Here is a 22,500-nt window from a genome sequence, read left to right as displayed (position 1 = left end):
ACATCAATGAAACATAAATATTTAACCACATCTACATACGTGCAGATTGTTGCGCTCCGCCGGAGGAACTTAGCATTCTGCTCAGGAGTTGCGGAACAGCCTGGGAACGTGACATCACCGCGGGCCTGACCCAGCACCCTCCACCAGGCCCCTCCTCTCAGGCAGGGAACAAACCCAACGAAGAAGAAGGCGTTATTAGTGGGTTAGCTAGATAGTAGCCCGCGTGGCTGTCTGGCGTGATGCAGGGCTCTCTTGGTGTTGGTTGACAGTCTGGCGCGGGTGATCAATGAAGGTCAGTGTGGGGGCGGTGACCTCGCGTGTGTGTGTTATTCGATTGGGGAGATGGTGATAGACAGGCAGCTGTGTGTGTGTGTGTGTGTGTACGTGAGGCCCCCCGGGGTGAAAGGTCTATGTTTTGCCATGGGGCGGGTTGTGATTCTACCCAAGCCCAATGCCCTCCATGACCCACATATGACCTCCCCTCTCCTGCATTGTCCAGGGGGAGAGAGGTAGAGAAAGAGACAGATGCAAGAGAAACAGAGATGGAGAGAGATGAGAGACACGGGTAGAGAGGAAAGAGGGATAAACAGACTCAGAAAGAGAGGGAGAAAGCGAAAAAAGAGACTTCATTTTTAATTACATCCAGGTACCCCAGTGTTAGAAATGTCACAGCATGCAGCTTGTCAGATCGAGTGGGGCTGCCCAGAGCAACAATCCCTCCATTTGGCTTTTCCTCCTACATCCTCCATCCTCCAGGCTAATTTGTCACCGCCGACAGTTATCCCAGGATATTAAATTAGACGTTTGACATTCTGTGTACTCGGCGGAGCGTCTGTGTCACCTTGAAGAGCGGAGGCAGACACACACACATCCAGCCCGGGTTCTCCCAGACGTTTCTGGGTCACAGTGGGAACAGGGCGACCAGCAGCCAGACTCAGCCTGGATACAGCGGAAGAAAGCCAGCTATGTCTTTGTTGATGGCGGGCCATTAGCGCTAATCTGGATCCCTCCATCTCAGACTGAGTCACGCGGAGGGGGAGGGGGGGAGGGGGGGGATCTGTGGTTGGGGATGTCAATCGGTCGATCACACATACTCTAGTGTGTGTGTCCGTGCTTTTGTGTGTGTGTGTGGGTGGGGGGGGGAACCGTGTGTGGTCTGTAACCTGCTGTCCTTATTTGATGGTCAGATTTTGGTTCCATTACCGTGCTGGCGGGGGGTGCAGCGCTCGCTCTCCGCCGGCGCCCGTCCCTGCCTCCACGCCACGCCATCGCCATGGCGATGCCTGAGATGAGCTCAAACCTGCATCTTTTTATGAGGGTTTCCTGCCTTTGAGAGCACCTGTGGCGAGGGGACTGCGGAGGGCAGGCTGCCGACACACCTCTGGACCCCAGACACGCTTCTGCTGGGGTCTGGCTTCTCTTCTGGACGTTTGAAGATACGTTTGAAGACGTTTGTTGAGAAAAACCCTGTGACAGGGGGTGTCCAACTGGGCAGGGATAGGTCAGACTTGCCGATGACTAAACAAGGTGTTTTCCAGTGCACTCAGTACAAAGCATGTCACACCTGTTTTACAAATGGTTGTTTCCCCACATCTTCCGGGTGTGGCTTTAGGACAGACAGGAAGTGGGCTCCATGACGCAGCAGGCTGGGGGGGAGGAGGATGGGTCTGTTGTGGTCTAGCAGGGACTGGTCTTGATGACCTCTGCTCGTGTGATTGGATGCTACGCTCACCTCCAAGTCTTATTGATCTGACCTGCTTTAATACAACTGAGGAACGGAACGTCTGTTGGTACAGTGATTGGTCAGGGCCAGTTCTAACACACACTGATTGGTCAGGGCCAGTTCTAACACACACTGATTGGTCAGGGCCAGTTCTAACACACACTGATTGGTTAGAGTCAATGTTGCAGGTGGAAGATGTCTCCCACGCATGGTTGCTGTTGGTATACACGTTGATGGGAATTAGGACTGGTGTGTGTGTGTGACATCACCACCTCTATTCCCTTCATGTCTGCTATCACAGTTATCACTTGAAAGACTTTGTTGAATGTAATTTGCCTTTAGGACTTGAAGCTTGTCTCTGTCTCACTAGCTTGACTTCAGACTTGACTCTGAGCAACAGTGTGCTTGTCAGCCGTATGCCTGGCAGGGTTCGACAGAGTGAATCGCGGGGTGTGTATTACCGTCGACTGGTGCTCATATCTCTTTGCATCATTTCTCGACATCCTCTTCAGCGTAAAAAGATGAATAATTAAAGCCACTTCAAACAAGCAGTCATGAAATATTAAAATGCTGAAGAAACAAGAAAAGCTTTTATCACCGTTGTGTCTCTTCATCCTCTACCTCTCTGTTCCTCTCTCTTTCTCACACACACACACACACACACACACACACACACACACACACACACAGACGACACCCCAGGGGTAACACAGACAAACCGTTCCATTCTTCTGTGGCGTCAGCACATGCAACAGGAACCACAGAGGCTGGGAAGTTCAATAATTTAAACGCCGTTTTGATCTCACTCAAACAGGAGATTCAAAACTTCAGATGACGCGTCTCTCATACGAGTGTTCGGGAGGTCGGACGCTCAATTATCGCATTTATTTTTTTACCCGCTTCTCCTACTCAGTAGCCAAGCTCGTGCTTGAAGCCTGGCTGTGCATGCGACCCGCAGTGCGGTTCTTTGGCGTGTGTAGTATGTTGAAAGGCGGAGGTAGGCTGTGGAGGTCTCTGATAGTCTGTGGAGGTCTCTGGTAGTCTGTGGAGGTCTCTGGTAGGCTGCAGAGAGCCAGAGGCCAAGCTAAGATGTGGCTCTAAGTGGTTCTTTGCAGTGTTTACAGAAAATATCCCATTAAGTGTGAATAGGAAAACGTCTTGGAGTGGGAAAGGCTTGGAGTGGGAAAGTCTTGTGTCTCTCCCTGTTTCTACGATGCATGCCCCCCACCCCCCCCCGCCTGTGGCTCTGTGTCACAGGCCAAACTGTCGGTTGTCGTTTTGTGACTTTCCAGCCTCCTCTCTTTTCACTGTGTGTGTGGGAAAACAAGTTGCAAAAGGTTGTAAAAATATGAATACAATTTTTTTATTTTTTTTAAGGTTGGAAAAATATTTTTGAAAAAAAGTAAACAAAATAAAAAAATAAGAGTGAATTAATGGTCCTCACTTGAATGGTAAAACAATCACGTGTGTGTGTGTGCATGTGTGTGTGTGTGTGGTCTCTGTGATGTCTTGTGACTGCTGTGAGAGATTAATGGCAGAAAGAAAATTCTGTTAAGACAGAGCCGCAATCCGTTATCATATTTCAGCGTCGGCCTCTGATTTATGTATTTATGCGGGCGCTTGTGTTTGCAATATTATAATGCCCTCTCCAAAGGGTACGCACTCTTAAGTACACACACGGAGGGCAGGACGAACAAGAACATTTTAAGAATAAAGGAGATGTCAGTTTCAGTTTGAAACAAGGTCCCACTCTCCTTCTCTGCTCTCTCCTTTCTTCTCTCTCTCTCTCTCTCTCTCTCTCTCTCTCTCTCTCTCTCTCTCTCTCTCTCTCTCTCTCTCTCTCTCTCCCTCTCTCTCTGTATCTCTCTCTGAATCACTGTGTGTCGTTCAGCAGGGAATGAAAGGGGTTTGCGTGGGTGAGCGGTCATATAGTAAATCTAATCAGAGGGAGAAGTGCTTTTAAATGTCTCTTGTTCCTTGGGTCTGCCGGAGGGGATGGAGGTGGGGTGGAGGTGGTGGTGGGGGTGGGGGTGGAGGGACTCTGTGTGCCTGGTCCCCCTCCCTCTCCTCCCCTTTCCTCCTCTCCTCTCCCCTCTGCCCCAGCCCAAACTCCCGCGCCACCAGATGCAATTAATATCGAGCGGCGGGCCTTGGTCTGCTGCTATAATAACAGTGTTAGAACAAAGGTTAACGCGTTGAATCTAATCTCTCTCCTCATCCGTTTCAATGGAGTTGTGATGCACACACAGTAGGGAAGAGGAGGGAGGGAGGAGGAGGGGGGGAAGGGGTAGGAAGAGGGGGGGGGAGGAAGAGGGGGGGGGGGGAGGAGGGGGGGAGAGGTGCAATGAGAGACGGGTAATCAAACAGAGGGCCCAGACGGAAGCGAAAATTAATTACTGGTCTCCATAAATTCGATGTCATGTCTAATTTTCCCTAATCCTCCCCCCTCCCCCCTGCCCCCCTTCCCCAGTGGGGCTAGCGGAGAGGCTGGGAAGCGCTAATGAAAAGGGCTCTTAGATGCTAATGGAAAATTAGCCCCTGTGTCACGTTTGGGAGCTGCCAGTGGTGGTCTGAGACTACTAAGAAAACAGGTGACACACTGCAGGAGGAACCGAGACTGCCAGTCCCAGACAGACAGGTAGAGAGAGACAGGCAGGCAGACAGACAGGTAGACGGAGACAGGCAGGCAGACAGGTAGACAGACAGACAGGTAGAGAGAGGCAGGCAGGCAGACAGGTAGACAGAGAGAAAGACAGGCAGACAGACAGGTTGAGAGAGACAGGCAGGCAGACAGGTAGACAGAGAGACAGACAGGCAGACACACAGAGTCAGCAGAGCAGCTGGTGAGAGGAGGACGAGGACCTTGTTTGAGGACAGTTATCTTGGACGCAGTGCGTCAGCCATTATGGGCCACCCACAAAGCCTGGGCTTCAGTTTCCTGTCAACACAGTGTGTTTGTGTGGTGTTCCTGGGCTCGCTGGCTGTGTGCTGGCTGGGCTGGGCCTGCCTGCTGGAGCCTGGAGAGGCCTTGTTTAGATCATGTCAGGTCTTGAGCGGATTTTGGTGGTTTGGACTGAGCTGGAAGGACTCCATATCTCCCAGCTGGTGGAGGGGATGGGAGGAGGGGAGGGGGAGAGGGGGGAGTCCTGGGATCAGTCTGATAGGCTAGATTGGGCTTGAGAGACCCAAACATGCTGAGAGACAAACAACCGATGAAACCATCTCCATGGTCCTCCAGAGCCCAGCCGAAGAGCGCAGGACTGATGACAGCCACAGATCACATGGGGCTTTGGGGAATGATGACAGCTGCAGATCACATGGGGCTTTGGGGAATGGGCCGTTGGACAACACAGTGGTTTTGAAACTCAACATAATCAATCTCAGAGCTGTTCCAACCCTCTATCTCCAAATCTCCAAATCAGAAATGACTGCCTTCACATGACAAGTCTCCCAGCAGTATTAAACCCCAGTCTGGGTCCATGTGACTGTCTGGGATGTGGGAATTACCTGGTGGATGGCTCACATTCCTCAGACTCTTCCCCTCTCACATAGCCAGCCTCCTCCTCTCTTCTCCTCCTCCTCTCTTCTCCTCCTCCTGCTTTTTCTCCCCCCCTTCCTCATCCCCCTCTTCGTTACTCCTCCTCCACCTTCTCCTCCTCCCCTCCCTCCTCCTCCACCTCCTCCACCTTCTCCTCCTCCCCTCCCTCCTCCTCCACCTCCTCCACCTCCTCCACCTCCTCCTCCCCTCCCTCCTCCTCCACCTTCTCCTCCTCCCCTCCCTCCTCCTCCACCTCCTCCTCCTCCACCTCCTCCTCCCCTCCCTCCTCCTCCACCTCCTCCACCTCCTCCTCCTCCACCTCCTCCACCTTCTCCTCCTCCCCTCCCTCCTCCTCCACCTCCTCCACCTCCTCCTCCTCCACCTCCTCCTCCTCCACCTCCTCCACCTTCTCCTCCTCCCCTCCCTCCTCCTCCACCTCCTCCACCTCCTCCTCCCCTCCCTCCTCCTCCACCTCCTCCTCCTCCACCTCCTCCACCTCCTCCTCCTCCACCTCCTCCACCTTCTCCTCCCCTCCCTCCTCCTCCACCTCCTCCACCTCCTCCTCCCCTCCTCCTCCAGCCTCCGTCTGAGGAGTGCTCTAAAATGCATGATTGATGTCATCAACATGGCAGACCCTAACCCAGAGTGGTGGTTGTGAGCAGTGTAGCGGGGTTTGCTCGTTTAAGATTAGCAATACTTAATTTATAATAAAGTATGTAGTTCTTGGGGCACCACCTCTTATTGTTAAAGGGATAGAGGAAACCTTATTGAATAATATTTAAATAATAGCCTTCGTAATAATCAGTCTAATCTTAAGTCGTGAATTCTATGAAAGTAGAGCAGATCAGATAACGTGAGTGATACGCGAATATTATACACAATGATTTATTTAGGAGAATGTAATTATAATGAACAAATACCAGATAAGTTATGGGTTAGTCAGAGTAGTACAGTGGCTGGATGCAAATGAGGGCGAGCAACACAATGGCTGTGTAGAGCGCGTGTAAAGGGGGGGAGGGAGAGAGAGAGAGAGGGGTAGGCCTTTGGGAACAATGGACGAGCAAGGGCAACAAACTTAGCAAGGGTTAAGCTAACTCATTTGTAAAATACAATCAAACATCAACAATTTAATCACAACATGCCAATATGTCACAGGTAAGAAATATTGCAAATCGTAGTTACTTTTGTCGGTTTGAAGAAAGGTAGAGTCAATGGTTTCGTTATCGTCCAACGAAAATAGAACAACGGAATCTTTGGCCAAAGTTCCGGGCGCTCAGTGAATTTGCAGGTTGAGAGGAATAGTTTAGAAATGTAGCTAGCACTTCAGTTTAATCCTACGAACAAGCGGGGGTGATTGTACGTTTGGGGGTTTTATACTCCAAAGGAAAAGGGGGGGTCCCCGTGAAGGTGACCTCTTTCATTGGTCAGTTTCCCCCCACCTGGGCGTCGTCCTGAGATCTGCCTAGGTGTGAAGTAGTTGTACCTTTTGAGTTCCGTTATTTCAACTGTCCATGGAATGCTCAAACTTCAGAATATAACAATACAACATTCGTAAATGGTTTTGTTAGTATGGTACATTCATTTTGATATCAGGATTGGCTGACTTAACTATACTTGAAGGGAAGTTATAATCAAACCTCAATTAAACAACGTTCTAAGTAAATGGGAAAAACACACATTATAACACATCAACTACTGTCATTGAAATAGTGTCCATGAGCCATGTAGTCCTTGAGAATATGTTTGTAAATCCTTTAAGAAAGTTATTCCTTGTAAATCCTTTGTTCTGATACTGTGGGCCGTGTGGCCTCTGTATCTGACCCCATGCTGGGCCAGAAGCTTTGAAGCTCCTGCTCTGGAGATAAGGACAAAGGAGGAAAACCCCCTTTCTCCTTGTCGGGGGTAGGGGAAAGGTGTGATGGTACGTGGTTTGTCTGTGGACTGTGCTACATATCCCCCTGCTGGCAACGTCCGATGATTCGACGTCGTCGGGCTGTTGGCACGTAAGAAGAGCAGAGAACAGACAAACACGACAGTACGATAGCATTTCTACTGGACACATTGGCATGAGTGGACTCTAAACAATGTAGGAATCAATGGGGCTAACTTGGGTCCTATTACTAAGTTTCTCTGGGCTAAGGTTCTATGCCCAAAAATGAAAGGAAATAAAAGGAAAAAGGAAAGGGAAAGAAAGGAGAAAGATTAAAATAAAATAAAATGATAGGAGTGGGAGTGGGCTTTGACTTCCTGGAGTCATAAACCTCATTTGTCAGGGGCCAGGGTAGTTTGGTTATGAGGCGTTGTAGCCTATTATTTTGACAGTACCTCAAGGTCATTCATGTTGGGTTTTCTGGTAACAGATTAAAAATTTTGATAGATTGGTGGAGCCATATTTGTCTCATGACAGTATTTTCCTATTATTTTTGGTTTAAAGGAACATTCATTCTTGAACTTTGAGGCATTTTGGCTAAGGCACCTGTTGTGCACTTGTTTCGTCAGCAGTTTGACAGGGTCAGGTTGCTGGTATAAGGCCAGGCCAGGCCTCTGTGCATGGCCTGTTGTCCCCGCGAGTAGTGATGATTTCTTTCTTCCGGGGGTTGTGCCAGCTTGTTGCAGCTGGGGTGCTTCTTCTGGGATGCTTGGTCGCCATAGTAGGTCTTCCTACTTTCTGCACTCTCATCCAGTTGGCATCATATGACTTCTTTTGGACCTGTGATGCTTCTCGTCGCAGGTGGGTTTCTGATGGCACCCGACGGTCATGGCGTTGTGTTGATTTTGTTTGAATCTTGTGTCTTGATGGGTGAGTGGCGTAGCTCTGGGGCGGTCTGGAGCGGCCATCTAACTCATGGATTCGGTCCTCTTCTGAGAGATGTGGATCAGACGTGGAATCTCCCCCCCCTTCCACTGTGAAGACTGTGTTCTGGGCTTCAGGGTGAGGCAGTGGATAGGGCTTCTCGACGTTTGTCCACATCTGGTTTCGTTTGAAGTCAATGAGGGGTTCCAGTCTGTTGAGTAGATCGTGTCCAATCAGCAGCTTTTCGGTCTCAAGCGGTGAGACATGGATGGGGTGGATTAGGGACATTTCCCCAAACGTTAGCTTCAAGTACAGCGTCTCTGTGACTGGAGCTTTGTTCTGGGTGAAGCTTGTGATGTTGAATTCACTATCTTCACTTTTAATCCATCTTCTGTTTGACCTGGCTATTCCTTTTAGCTGAGCGGCCAAGGTGGGTGCAATCAGGCAGATTTCTGCACCCGTGTCCAGCAATCCTTCGCAGGGCACTTCATCTTCAAGTGTGATGGGGACATAGCTTCGGTTAGCTCTTCCTTTTCTGGAAAGCTCACCCAGAAATGTGTGTAACTGTGGGGCTTGTTTGTGTGTTGTTGTTTCTGGAGGTCGTCTTCTTGTGGATTTGTGGTGTTTTTGGGTCTTCTTCCTTTTCTTCCATCCAATGGGGAGCATTTGAGGTGTGTTTTCCGTGTTGGGGCCTTCTAGTCATGCTGGTTCTGACGGATGTCGTCCAGGGCTGTTGTGTTCGTTTTGGTACGGTGTGGGTCTTGTTGAGTGGTTTCGTGTTTTATAGGAATGTTGCTTGTAGGCGGGTCTGGGTTCATAGGGTCTCTGGAGTTCTCTTCCTTCCAGTTGTAGGTGTGAATCTGATTCCACCGCATAGACGTTTGAGTCTGGAGCTCGGTTGTTGTTCGCCCATGATTTATATGCCATGTCCCTCAGCTGCAGAGCCGTCATGGTTTCCTGGTTCGCGAAGGTCGTCATGAAGGGTTTTATGGATTGGGAGAGGTTGTTGATGAACACTGACTTGAACATGGGAGTTTCTTCTCCTCCGGGTTGGTTTTCTGTTGCAAAATAGGCTTTCCGGAGCCTCTCATAGAATGTCTTTGGGTTTTCGTTGGCCTTTTGTTTTGTGTGCAGGGCGATAGTGCAGCAGGAGCCTTTACTTTCTGAGTGCCAAGCCTTGAGGGTCCGGCAAGCCATGTCATAGCTGTGGCGTTCTCCAGCAGGTTGCCTGTCAAGCAGGGCTCTGATTGAGCTGGAAGAGGTGTTCTGCAACAGGTACAGCTTGTCCGCGTCTGTAGCTGTAGGCAGGCGTTCGAGATTAGAGTTCAGTTGTTCTAGATACATCTCAATGCTCTGAGTGGGATTGTCTGGATCGAACTTCTCTATGTTCCTGCTAATTTTCAATAGCAGATCTAGTGACACTGCTGGTGGCAGGTCATGCATTTCCCATGCATTTTGTGGATAGGCTGAACGTGAGGGTTCATCATGGTCATCCCATCTGTTTGGGGCTGTGGTCTGACCGCGACGTTCAGGTTGGAATTGTAGCTCCATTTTCTGGTCATACAGTCTTCTGCTCTGCTGTTCCACATCTTCTGTTCTCCTCATCCTTCGTGGATTCGTGTCAGCTTGGTACAGAGATTGGCTGGGAGGGGATGTATCCCTATATGGTCTTCTTGTTTCGTATTCTGAGTGGAGCGGTGCTTCAGGTGATTGCAGCTGTCTTGGGTTTTGGTTTCTTGAATGTCGATCTACTTCTCTGTCGTCTCTTCCCCACCTTCGGTTGGTGTTAGGGTCTTCTGTGGACTGGATTGTGGCGTTCGCCTTGTTCAGCTTACGAATGGTAGATAGCAGTTCAGTTCTTGTTTCCTGTAACTCCTCCTTCATTGTCTCCCTGTCAGCTGTGATGTGTGAGAGATCTTGGTCCAGGTGTTGGAATTTTGTGTAGAGAGTGTGCAATTCTTCTTTTTGGTGGTCGTAGTGTGCTACTTTTTCATTAGCTTCATCCAACATCTTAATAGTGTTTTCCATGAGGGCGGTTGAGTCCTTTTTGCTTTTCTGAACCCCCTGCATTTCTTCTTTTAGGTCTCCCAGTTCCGTAGCGAGTTCCTTGTTCTCCTGTTGAAGTGTTTCCCGGATATCTCGTTCAGTTTCTTTCGCCTTGAGGGCATCCCTGAGGGTTGTTTTCTGTTCCATTAGCTGTTGTCTAGCTCTATCCAGTTCTCCAGTCAGGTCACTGGTTTCTTGTTCCATTAGCTCCCGTCGGTCCTGTTCCTTTTCTTTTTCTTTGAGGGCATCTTTGAGGGCATCTTTGAGGGCATCTTTGAGGGTTATTTCCTTTTCCATTAGCTCCCGTCGGTCCTGTTCCTTTTCTTTTTCTTTGAGGGCATCTTTGAGGGCATCTTTGAGGGTTATTTCCTTTTCCATTAGTTGTGTCTTAGCTCTTTCCAGTTCAACAGCCAGGTTGCTGGTTTCCTGTTCCAATCGTTTCCTCTGCTCTTGTTCTCTTTGTGCCGCCTTGGTAGCATCCTCTCGATCTTGAAGAGCTTGTGCCCATTGTGTTTTGACATCTGCAATTGATAACCTGAGTTGTGCAGCATAGTTAAGACCGAGGCTGGATATGCATTTGATGGTTTGGGGTTTGTCCAATATTTGGCCCACATTTTGTGCGACAACTTCATGCGTCTTCTTGGTGATCTCTTCGAAAGGTAGTCCGGTCAGAGTTTCCACATATCCTGGGTTTTCTTTCCTGGATAGGTAGACCATCAGTTTCTCAGCTTCCGTGAGGTGAGACATGTTTGGTTCGGCTATTTTGTTATTAACACAATGCTATTGTGATAATGTTGATAGGCACTTTAGTTTTGTAGTGGTTCTCTTTTTGGCAGCAATATATATACTTTTCTTTTCCTTTTTTTTTTTTTGTTTACCAACTTAATATTAAAATTAAAATCAGAAGTTAATATTCAAAGATTAACAATCAAAAACTGAGATTAATATTCAGAAATTAAAATCAATATTAAAGTCACCATCCAGGATCAAAGATTCAGAAAATAAATAAAATTGTTTACCAAATTAATATTAAGGTTAATATCAGAAGTCAATATTCAAAGATTAACAATCAAAAACTGAGATTAATATCCAGAAATTAAAATTAATATTAAAGTCACCACCCAGGATCAAAGATTAAAAAAAATTGTTTATCAAATCAATACTAAAATTAAAATCAGAAGTTAATATTCAAAGATTAACAATCAAAAACTGAGATTAATATTCAGAAATTAAAATTAATATTGAAGTCACCTTCCAGGATCAAAGATTCAAACAAATTATTTATTCTTGTAGGCCTATATTAAATCTTAATTTCAGTAATCTTGTTATAGTATCTATAAACGATTAGAGAATTTAGATTGAGTAGCTGTTGATTTGTTTTAGCCTAAACTGGACTGAGAAAGTACAATGTATTTAAATACTATAGCACATTAAGTTAGCCGGTTTAGCTTGTAGAATCAAACAGATAATGAACTAAATTGTTGCTGCATCTATAATGTAGCTTTAAATTGGGCAAGGGTTTTACATTCACCTCGAATTGAATGCGAAACAGTGAAGCTTCTTTTCGAAAAGCTAGTTTATCAATTTCGGAGTTGTTTAACAATATTGTGGCAGTACAGGCTGCGTTGTTCGGCTACTTCCAAACAAAAGTCCTTTTGGACTGATCGCAGATAGAGTGGGCAAACTAAAAATAATACACTTTACGTTTAATTATTATTTAGCGATTGTTGTTAAAGTTGTATATTGATGAGGGATAAATAGGATTACAGTTCAGTATGGTCAACAACGCCGATATTCTGACAACTTCCACTTTTAAGTGCGCGGAATGAAAATCAAATTACAGGTCTTTGTTCACGAAAGGTAACTATTTCCGGTTAAGCAACAATAAAGGTCCTTAAATAAGCAGCTTCTCCTGTCTCAATAATTATTTTACTGTTACTTTACTGATTCTAGAGGTTGAGTGTTTACATTAATGTTGAATTACATGCAAAACAAAGTGAAGCTTTTTCCGAAAAGCTAAGTTAATCAATTTACCAATTGTTTAACAAGGTAGAAGCATATAGCTTAATGTAGAGAGCTGCGTAGTCTCCTTCAAAATCAAAGTCCTTTTGGACTGATCAATGTCTGTTATCTACCTCTAACTAGACAATGGCAACTTATCAGTTGCCTGGTTGATTTACTCAACCCAAATGGCCAACACTACTATAATACACCTTTCCGAAGCGTGTATGGTACCAAAATAGTAGTGTTGTGACTCTATAAAAAGGATCTTACGCCTTCATGTAGAAGCGCTGCCTTTGTAGTTTCACAAGATGAAATGAGACGGGTCGCAGTGTCACTGCGCACGCGCGTACCTCCGCTCAAGTCTAGCTTTTCCGAAGCTAGTTAGTTACACACAAATAGCCAATTGTTCACGACAAAGCCAATTCAATGAGTACACAGCACAGTATTCAAACAGTGTTTAAAACCGTAGCTATCTGGGGGAATAGTTAAATACAACGGAGCGTTAATTTAACCAAAAGGGTGGGAGGGTGGGTTTCAGACGGAAAATGTATCTCCGTTATAGATCGCTCATTTCAATCTGTTTCAAAGCCTGTCACGGGGCTCCAATATGTAGCGGGGTTTGCTCGTTTAAGATTAGCAATACTTAATTTATAATAAAGTATGTAGTTCTTGGGGCACCACCTCTTATTGTTAAAGGGATAGAGGAAACCTTATTGAATAATATTTAAATAATAGCCTTCGTAATAATCAGTCTAATCTTAAGTCGTGAATTCTATGAAAGTAGAGCAGATCAGATAACGTGAGTGATACGCGAATATTATACACAATGATTTATTTAGGAGAATGTAATTATAATGAACAAATACCAGATAAGTTATGGGTTAGTCAGAGTAGTACAGTGGCTGGATGCAAATGAGGGCGAGCAACACAATGGCTGTGTAGAGCGCGTGTAAAGGGGGGAGGGAGAGAGAGAGAGAGGGGTAGGCCTTTGGGAACAATGGACGAGCAAGGGCAACAAACTTAGCAAGGGTTAAGCTAACTCATTTGTAAAATACAATCAAACATCAACAATTTAATCACAACATGCCAATATGTCACAGGTAAGAAATATTGCAAATCGTAGTTACTTTTGTCGGTTTGAAGAAAGGTAGAGTCAATGGTTTCGTTATCGTCCAACGAAAATAGAACAACGGAATCTTTGGCCAAAGTTCCGGGCGCTCAGTGAATTTGCAGGTTGAGAGGAATAGTTTAGAAATGTAGCTAGCACTTCAGTTTAATCCTACGAACAAGCGGGGGTGATTGTACGTTTGGGGGTTTTATACTCCAAAGGAAAAGGGGGGGTCCCCGTGAAGGTGACCTCTTTCATTGGTCAGTTTCCCCCCACCTGGGCGTCGTCCTGAGATCTGCCTAGGTGTGAAGTAGTTGTACCTTTTGAGTTCCGTTATTTCAACTGTCCATGGAATGCTCAAACTTCAGAATATAACAATACAACATTCGTAAATGGTTTTGTTAGTATGGTACATTCATTTTGATATCAGGATTGGCTGACTTAACTATACTTGAAGGGAAGTTATAATCAAACCTCAATTAAACAACGTTCTAAGTAAATGGGAAAAACACACATTATAACACATCAACTACTGTCATTGAAATAGTGTCCATGAGCCATGTAGTCCTTGAGAATATGTTTGTAAATCCTTTAAGAAAGTTATTCCTTGTAAATCCTTTGTTCTGATACTGTGGGCCGTGTGGCCTCTGTATCTGACCCCATGCTGGGCCAGAAGCTTTGAAGCTCCTGCTCTGGAGATAAGGACAAAGGAGGAAAACCCCCTTTCTCCTTGTCGGGGGTAGGGGAAAGGTGTGATGGTACGTGGTTTGTCTGTGGACTGTGCTACAGCAGGATTGCTTCACAACGTGACAAACAGAACGAAGTGTCTGGAGTATTTATGGACGTACTTTTTATGATGCGCAGTGACTCTCTCTCTTTCTCTGTTTGTGTCTTTGTCAGGTTGTTTCACCCTCCCTCTCTCTCCCTCCCTCTCTCTTTCCCTCTCTCTTTCCCTCCCCCTCTCGCTCTCTCTCTCTCCCTATCCCTCCCTCCTGCACCCCTCCCTCCCCCTCTCTCATTCTCCTACCTCAGCTTCTTGCCTGTGTTCAGTTAGAGAAATCCCCACGCTGCCTTCTAGAGCAGTGAGACCTCGTCCAAAAGCAGAAAACAAACTCTTGAGACGTAGAACCAGGCGGTGTTTATGTAAAACGTATCTTCCAATTATCAAGTACACGTCTCTGTATCTGTGGGAACGCAAAGGAGGCTGGTCCATGTACTCTTTACGTAAACGGCTCGTGTGGAAAAAAACTGCTAATGGTTTGAAACAAGCGTTTCTGGTTATGTGTTGTTCGTGAAGAGCCCCCATGCTGTTAGACAGAAACACTGATGCTCTCTCTCTCTCTCTCTCTCTCTCTCTCTCTCTCTCTCTCTCTCTCTCTCCTCTCCTCTCTTCTCTCTCTCTCTCTCTCTCTCTCTCTCTCTCTCTCTCTCATCAGGCATACTTCCGACAGGGGTGTTGCCCTTCAGTACCTTGGTCGCCATGCCGACGCCCTGGCTGCCTTCGCCTCAGGGCCTGGCACAAGACCCCAAAAGCCTGCAGCTCCTGGTGGCATGGTGGAGGCCGCCATGAAGTCCCCCCCTAAGAGGTGAGCTGGGAGAGGGTGTGTGTGGGGGGGGGGGGGATTGGGGTGTGTGTTTGTTGGTGTGTGTGTATGTGTGGGGGGTGTGTGTTTGTTGGTGTGTATGTGTGGGGGGGGGGGATTGGGGTGTGTGTTTGTTGGTGTGTGTGTATGTGTGGGGGTGTGTGTTTGTTGGTGTGTATGTGTGGGGGGGGGGGGATTGGGGTGTGTGTTTGTTGGTGTGTGTGTATGTGTGGGGGTGTGTGTTTGTTGGTGTGTATGTGTGGGGGGGGGGGATTGGGGTGTGTGTTTGTTGGTGTGTGTGTATGTGTGGGGGGTGTGTGTTTGTTGGTGTGTGTGTATGTGTGGGGGGGGGGGATTGGGGTGTGTGTTTGTTGGTGTGTGTGTGTGTGTGTATGTGTGGGGGGTGTGTGTTTGTTGGTGTGTGTGTGTGTGTATGTGTGTGGGGGGGGATTGGGGTGTGTGTGTGTGTGTGTATGTGTGGGGGGGGATTGGGGTGTGTGTTTGTTGGTGTGTGTGTGTGTGGGGGGGGGGGATTGGGGCATGTGTTTGTTGGTGTGTGTGTGTGTGTGTGTGGGGGGGGGGGGATTGGGGTATGTGTTTGTTGGTGTGTGTGTGTGTGTGGGGGGGGGGATTGGGGTATGTGTTTGTTGGTGTGTGTGTGTGTGTGTGTGGGGGGGGGGGGGGATTGGGGTGTGTGTTTGTTGGTGTGTGTGTGTGTGTCAGCGGCTGTGGTTTTGACAGTCTGGTTGCATGTGCCTGTCCCACTTTCCTCTCCGTGTGTCTCTGTCTCCCACCTGCCCAAACTGTCCTCGTTGGGGTAGTACTTATTTCCCTGTCGCTCAGTGACTGTGTCACTATGACTGTCTGTCTGTCGCTCAGTGACTGTGTCACTATGACTGTCTGTCTGTCGCTCAGTGACTGTGTCACTATGACTGTCTGTCTGTCGCTCAGTGACTGTGTCACTATGACTGTCTGTCTGTCGCTCAGTGACTGTGTCACTATGACTGTCTGTCTGTCGCTCAGTGACTGTGTCACTATGACTGTCTGTCTGTCGCTCAGTGACTGTGTCACTATGACTGTCTGTCTGTCGCTCAGTGACTGTGTCACTATGACTGTCTGTCTGTCGCTCAGTGACTTTGTCACTATGACTGTCTGTCTGTCGCTCAGTGACTGTGTCACTATGACTGTCTGTCTGTCGCTCAGTGACTGTGTCACTATGACTGTCTGTCTGTCGCTCAGTGAGTGTGTGCACTATGACTAGCAGGCTGGAATGCCCTTGTTAGGAAGTCTGTCTGGAAGTTTATCTGCTTGTCTGTTTATCTGCCTGTCTGTCTTGTCTATCTGTCTGTCTGTCAGCCTGTCTGTCTATCTGTCTGTCTCTCTGTCTGCCAGGACGTGTCCACTCAACTTACAGTCAGAAGTGTGCAGCTTGCGGATCCTTCCGGATTACACAATAACACTATTGTGTTATTGTCAATAGTCCTTAATTAGCATTCACAAGTTCAGTCATTGCCTGCTCCTGCGAAAAGACCTGTTTCCCAGAGTGCATTTGTAAATGGCCTTTCTTCAGCAACACACACACACACACACACACACAAATGCGCATACCATACCACACACACACATGCGCTGCAGAGGAGAAGAGGGTGTTGAGTCATTGCACGGCCTCCCTCTCTCCCCCTCCCCCCTCCCCCCTCACGTAAACAAACACAGCCTCCGCCATGCCCCCGTGTTTCGGCACGGCAACATGAGACCAGCGCGTCGCTCGCGGCTTCCAAGTAATCGTCTTCCTTCAAAGCTGATCCTGACCGATGTCTGCTAAAGCCGTGCCTTCTGAAGCTTCACCAAACAGGAAGTGAGAGTGGCGAGGCCGCCTAAACTACGCCGGCAACAAAAGCCGGTCAGAGGAACCTGAGGTGGACCAAGGCCCAGACCCAGAGGAACCTGAGGGTGGACCAAGGCCCAGACTTCAGACACCAGAGCCAGGACCAGCAGGAGAGGCGGACAAAATCTTGGCCCTGTGTTTTTTAATCTCCTAATTGTTTACCACATTTCTCCCAGCGGTGCCAGGCGCATGGCTCGGTCCAAGGCGTGTGTTTGGGAGAGAGGAAGGGGTGGAGGTTGTTGGATTAAGAGCAGTGATCCTCTCAGAAGGGTTCCTGGCATGAGGGGAAGATAATCAGGGTTGCGCGGGCCAGTGTGGAGGGTGATCAGTGTAACACTGCCAAACCCTGACGGCAGAGGAGCTTCCTCCAGCTGAGGTTGAAGGCAGCCATGTTCCTGCCAGGCCTGCTCATCATCACCCACGTCATGCATGACTCCCAGGATGCACCAGGGGATTACGGTTTGTTTTTGCCCTTCCTGGAGTGGAGCCGTGCCACAGTTCTGACGAAGCTTTGATCTTCGGCAGTCTGAAGGACGGATGTCTTCATCGTTCTGTCACGGTTCTTCACTGCCCTTCTCTCCACCTCCCTCCTTCCTGCCTGCTCCTCCTCTCAGTTAGATCTCTTCCTGCTCCTCCTCTCAGTTAGATCTCTTCCTGCTCCTCCTCTCAGTTAGATCTCTTCCTGCTCCTCCTCTCAGTTAGATCTCTTCCTGCTCCTCCTCTCAGTTAGATCTCTTCCTGCTCCTCCTCTCAGCTAGATGTCTTCCTGCTCCTCCTCTCAGTTAGATCTCTTCCTGCTCCTCCTCTCAGCTAGATCTCTTCCTGCTCCTCCTCTCAGCTAGATCTCTTCCTGCTCCTCCTCTCTGTTTGCTTGCCCACGGTACACACGAACACAGAGGAAGGTCTTCTTGTGAAAACAAGGATTAGATGAGGCGATGAAAGGAAGATAGATCTATGGTTCATGTCTTCAAGGATACCAGGCGTATGCATACAATTCCCACATGCCAACTTTCTTGCCACTATTTGTGTACACTTTGTATTCTAAAATCCCCTGGTTGTTACTGTGGAAAAAGCCGGGCATATTTCTCTGCACACATATTTTTTCTTTCAACCTTGCTCCCTCTCAACCTTTTTCCCCCTACTTTCTCCCTCCCTCTCACCTTTCCTCCCTATCTCATCTGCCTCGCTCCCCTCTTCCCTCCCTCCCCCCTCTCTCCTCTCCTCCCTCCCTCCCCCTCTCTCCTCCCTCCCCCCCTCTCTCCTCTCCTCCCTCCCTCCCTCTCTGTCTCTCTCCTCCCTCCCTCCCTCCCTCCCCCCTCTCTCCTTTCCTCCCTCCCTCCCCCTCTCTCCCTCCCTCCCTCCCTCCCTCTCCTCCCTCCCCCCTCTCTCCTTTCCTCCCTCCCTCCCCCTCTCTCTCTCTCCTCCCTCCCTCCCTCTCCTCCCTCCCCCCTCTCTCCCTCCCTCTCTCTCCTCCCTCCCCCTCCCCTCCTCCTTGTGGAGATGAGAGAGGTTCCCCATCCGTCCACAGCTGAGCCTTGCTGGTGCTCAGTCATGTGACTCCCTCTCACAACAAAGTGCTCCGCCGCCGAGAGGAGAGTTCTCCCAGAAGCCTCTTCTCCATCTCTCTACACCCCCCCCCCCTTACACACACACAACATCAAACACACACACAACATCACACAGGGCTGACGAACCTTCATCTCTCCCCGCGTTGAGCTTCATTGAGCGAAACAAGCCCATGTCGTTGTCATCGGTTGTGACTGTAGCTACGCTGTGCTCCGCGCTGTGGTTCACGGTTTTTGACTCTTATGACTGTTATGATGCTGGTGTTGATGTTTCCTGTTTGAGGTGGACCACAGGCTCTGTTAGAGGGGCGCCCGGGGCACTAACCACGCCCACTCTACGCTGGCACATGGACACACTGGCTTCATTTGTCTCGTACTGCTTGGACTCTAATGAGGCAGAGGGTACACACACAGCAGGGAGATCACAGCCCAGCCTCCCTCCAGCCTCCCTCCAGCCTCCCAGCCCCCTCCAGCCTCCCAGCCCCCTCCAGCCTCCCTCCAGCCCCCCTCCAGCCTCCCTCCATCCCCCCTCAGCCTCCCTCCAGCCTCCCAGCCCCCTCCAACCTCCTCCCAGCCTCTTCCAGCCTCCTTGCCCCCACCCCTCCCAGCCCGTGCCCACTCACAGTCAGACCAAGAGGAGCAGCAGTGAATCGTGAAATGGGAAGGTGAAATGACTCGTGGGCTTTTTATTCAAACGAGGAGAGAAACGGAACGGTCCCTCGCGACATGGTTCCGTCGCTGTCAGGCGGTCTCCCCGGGGAACGTTCCACTATGTCAGCGTCTCGCCCATGAGAGAGAGACAGAGAGAGACAGAGAGACACAGAGACAGAGAGACAGTGAGGGATGGCCTACCTGGCAGTGAGAAAACATGGACGTGAATGTTGAACATCACAGGAGATAGTGAAAGGGGGAGATCATTGGACCATTCAGCATGTTTGTGTGTGGTGTGTGTGTGTGTCTCGACCTTCTTTCATGTCTGCGTGTGTGTGAACTGCATGGATCTTGTGTGTGTGTGTGTGCACCAGACAGCTCTGTGTTGTCATTGGAGTTGCCGTAACTACCTGTTTATGAATCCTCCCTTAGTGACACTCCAGAGCGCTGTGATTTATAACACTGCACTGCTGTCACTTTGAAGGCAATTACAAGCAATGAATGGATATTATATGCAGGGCCTATCTCTGAAACAACTGCATTCTGCCAAGTGGTGCAACAGCAGTGTTGCTCTTGAAAGAGCATCATCAATTATGTTTTTGAGGGCTGGTGTGTGAAGGGGCATGGTGAGTGTGTGTGTGACCTAGTGTCTGTGTGGGGTTCGTAGAGTTGAGTTGAGATGCCATAGCAGTGTGTGTTTGGCTGCTGGCGAGGCTTCGTGTCGAGGCAGTGAGTGTGATGGAGTAGCGGGGCTTTCCAGCCGCTGATAGCAGGCAGCAGGGCAGAGTCTCTGCAGGTAATATGCATAGCCCTCTGTGGGGAAGCATTGACCTAAATAGCAGCTATGCTGCTCAAAATATTTGCGAATGCAGAGGCGAACATCCCCCTTGATGTGTACACACACACAGACGCACCAAAATTATACTCACACAAACAAACACACTCTTTCTCTCTGAAAGTGTCACAGTACCACCCCAGTCCATCCCACCCCAAACCCTGCACCCCCCTCCCCTCTGATGCCCCCGTTGAATCATGTCACCATGTGACATTGTGTGGCACTTTTCGGCCTTCCCAAAAGGTCACTTGTCCTGTCTCCCTATCTCCGTATCTTCGGCCTCTCTCTCCCCCACCTCCCCCCTGACTCCCCCCTCAACGCACTCCCGCACAGAAACCGGAGACCGGAACACCGGGTAGGATGTAGAACACGCCGTCGTTTCACCCAGGGGATGGTTGCGAGGGTTGTCACGGCGACGGGTCGAGCCGCACCCAAGCCGTCGGAAACGGTCGTGTTCCGACGGCTGTCGAAGATCCCCCGAAACAATCCCTGATTTTGATCTCGTGTTTTGTTTTATTTTGATCTCTCGAAAAAGACGTCAGGCGTTAAGGGTCGGTTAAAGAAACCGAACAGCAACCCCTGTTAATTGGATGTCAGCTGAGAGCGAAGGAGCTCGATAGGTTGTAGCTGAGGTAACACATCTACTCTCTTTCATGTATCTCTAACCACCTCCTTCCCCTTCTCCCCCCCCCCCCCCCCTCTCTCACAGAGTCTCTGGAGCCGACCTACCAGCAGCTGCAGAAGATGAAGCTGGACAAGAGTCCGTTCGTGGTGGTGTCCGTGATTGGCCAGGAGCTGCTGACGGCCAATCACCACACGGCGTCCGTGGTGGTGCTGGAGGCGGCACTGAAGATCGGCACCTGCAGCCTCAAGCTGCGAGGCTCCGTCTTCTCCGCCCTCAGCAGCGCACACTGGTCGCTCGGCAACGCCGAGAAAAGCACAGGCTACATGCAGCAGGATCTGGAGGTGGCCAAGACCCTAGGTGAGGAGCGGGGCTAGGGACTAGGGGCTTGCAGCTAGGAGCTAGGGGCTAGGAGCTAGGGGCTAGGGGCTAGGAGCTAGGGACTAGGGGCTAAGAGCTAGGGACTAGGGGCTAAGAGCTACGGGCTAGGAGCTAGGGGCTAGGGGCTAGGAGCTAGGAGCTAGGGGCTAGGGGCTAGGAGCTAGGGGCTAGGAGCTAGGGGGTAGGAGCTAGGGGGTAGGAGCTAGGGACTAGGGGCTAGGAGCTAGGGGCTAGGGCTAGGAGCTAGGAGCTAGGGGCTAGGGGCTAGGAGCTAGGGGCAGGGATATTGACCAGGGACCAGGAAGTAGGTATTATTGGGTCAACACTTTGGTCTAGGAGTCTGGTTCCGTGGGCATTGATGTGTGTATGGTTCTACTTATCAGGTTATTTTATCTGTTTGTCTGTCCTGTTCACACCTTTGTGTGAATGTGAGTGAGTGTGTGTGTGAATGTATGTCTGTATGTCTGTGAGTGTGTGTGTGTTAAGGATCTCTAGACAGCACAGATTGCCTCTCCTCGCCCCCCCCCTCACAGCTTGACACGCGAGTGGGCAGAGAGGCAGAGAGGCAGAGAGGCAGTAGATAAGGGTCTGCCTGCTCCCCTGGTTCTCCTCCAGATGCCAGCTCCTCCAGCCTGACCCCGCCCTTCTCCGGCCCCGTCTGGGGGGCCTGTCTGTCAGGCAGAAATAACAAGGCCTCCCCCTCTCCCTCTCACCCCCCCACACAGGGGCCTGGAGCCCCAGCCTACCTACCTCCAGTTAGCTAGGATGCTCTGGAGGTCTCCACACAGCTTAGAGAAGGGCATAATGGTGGTAGTAGGAGAAGAAGCCACAGGGCCAGGGTGTCACCTCTCCCCTGGTCCCCGGGGGCGCGGGGCGATGCCTCGGTGTGGAGTGCTCGTATTTCCGCTCCTTCTTCCTGTCCTTTACTTCACCTTCCTCTCTCACCCCTCTACCCTCCCTCCCCCTCCCCCCTCCAGGTGACCAAACAGGAGAATGCCGTGCCCATGGAAACCTGGGCTCAGCGTTCTTCTCCAAGGGGAACTTCCGTGAGGCCTCTGACCAATCACAGGAACCAGCTGGTCCTGGCCATGAAGCTGAAGGACAGGGAGGTAGGACCCTCTCTCACCAGCTCTGCAGGGGGGCTGGGCCGGGCTGGGGGGTGGTCTGGGTCTGGGGGTGGGGGGGTGTGGTGGTATACTCCAGTGGTATAACCAGTGGAATCTTAACCTTTATCTTTAAAGGTTATGTATTTGTTTTGTACTGTGTGGGGTGGTGGGTGTGTGTGGGTGGGGGCGGGGGTGTGGGTTGGGGTGGGGGTGTGGCTGGGGGGTGGGGGGTGAGACAGAAGCCTTCTCTATGCCCGTCCACCAGTGTTTCCTGTGGTTATATAGAGGGTCACCCAGATGGAACATTTCTCCGACAAGCAGGTGCTTAAGGATCTTTTCTTCTCTGTGGTCAGTGTGTAGGTACAGGTGTGTGTGTAACTCAGTGTGTGTGTGTGTGTGTGTGTGTGGGGGGGGTGTAGGCCTGTGTGTGTGTGTGTGTGTGTGTGTGATTTTGCTGCGTACAGCGTTTCTGGGGCTTTTTTTCGAGGTTGTCTGAAGGAGAGAGCTGAAAGGCAGAATCCAGGGCCCATCTCCCCTCAAACAGAGGACTGGAAGTGGGCTAAGAGAACAAATGAAGGTGATTAGGTTAGGGAACAAGAGAGGAGATGAGGGAAAGAGAGAGGGGGAGGAAGGGCGAAGGAGGGAGAGAGGGAGAGAGA

The 22,500-nt window shown here is 49.7% G+C and overlaps 1 protein-coding gene across 1 annotated transcript in view; it reads left to right on the top strand.

Moving 5' to 3' along the window:
• The window catches only part of ttc28 (tetratricopeptide repeat domain 28), an 89,879-nt gene that overhangs the window by 50,151 nt on the left and 17,228 nt on the right, over positions 1 to 22,500 (top strand). Inside the window, 6 exon segments of the mRNA XM_062452151.1 lie at positions 14,650 to 14,664; positions 14,666 to 14,722; positions 14,724 to 14,799; positions 20,442 to 20,714; positions 21,713 to 21,789; positions 21,791 to 21,844. Of these exon segments, the coding sequence (XP_062308135.1) occupies positions 14,650 to 14,664; positions 14,666 to 14,722; positions 14,724 to 14,799; positions 20,442 to 20,714; positions 21,713 to 21,789; positions 21,791 to 21,844 (552 nt within the window).

The sequence above is a fragment of the Osmerus eperlanus genome, chromosome 25, assembly GCF_963692335.1.
Source record: "Osmerus eperlanus chromosome 25, fOsmEpe2.1, whole genome shotgun sequence".
Taxonomy (NCBI): Eukaryota; Metazoa; Chordata; class Actinopteri; order Osmeriformes; family Osmeridae; genus Osmerus; species Osmerus eperlanus.
Note: the sequence above shows the minus strand (reverse complement) of the source record. Positions and strands in the feature narration are given on the sequence as shown.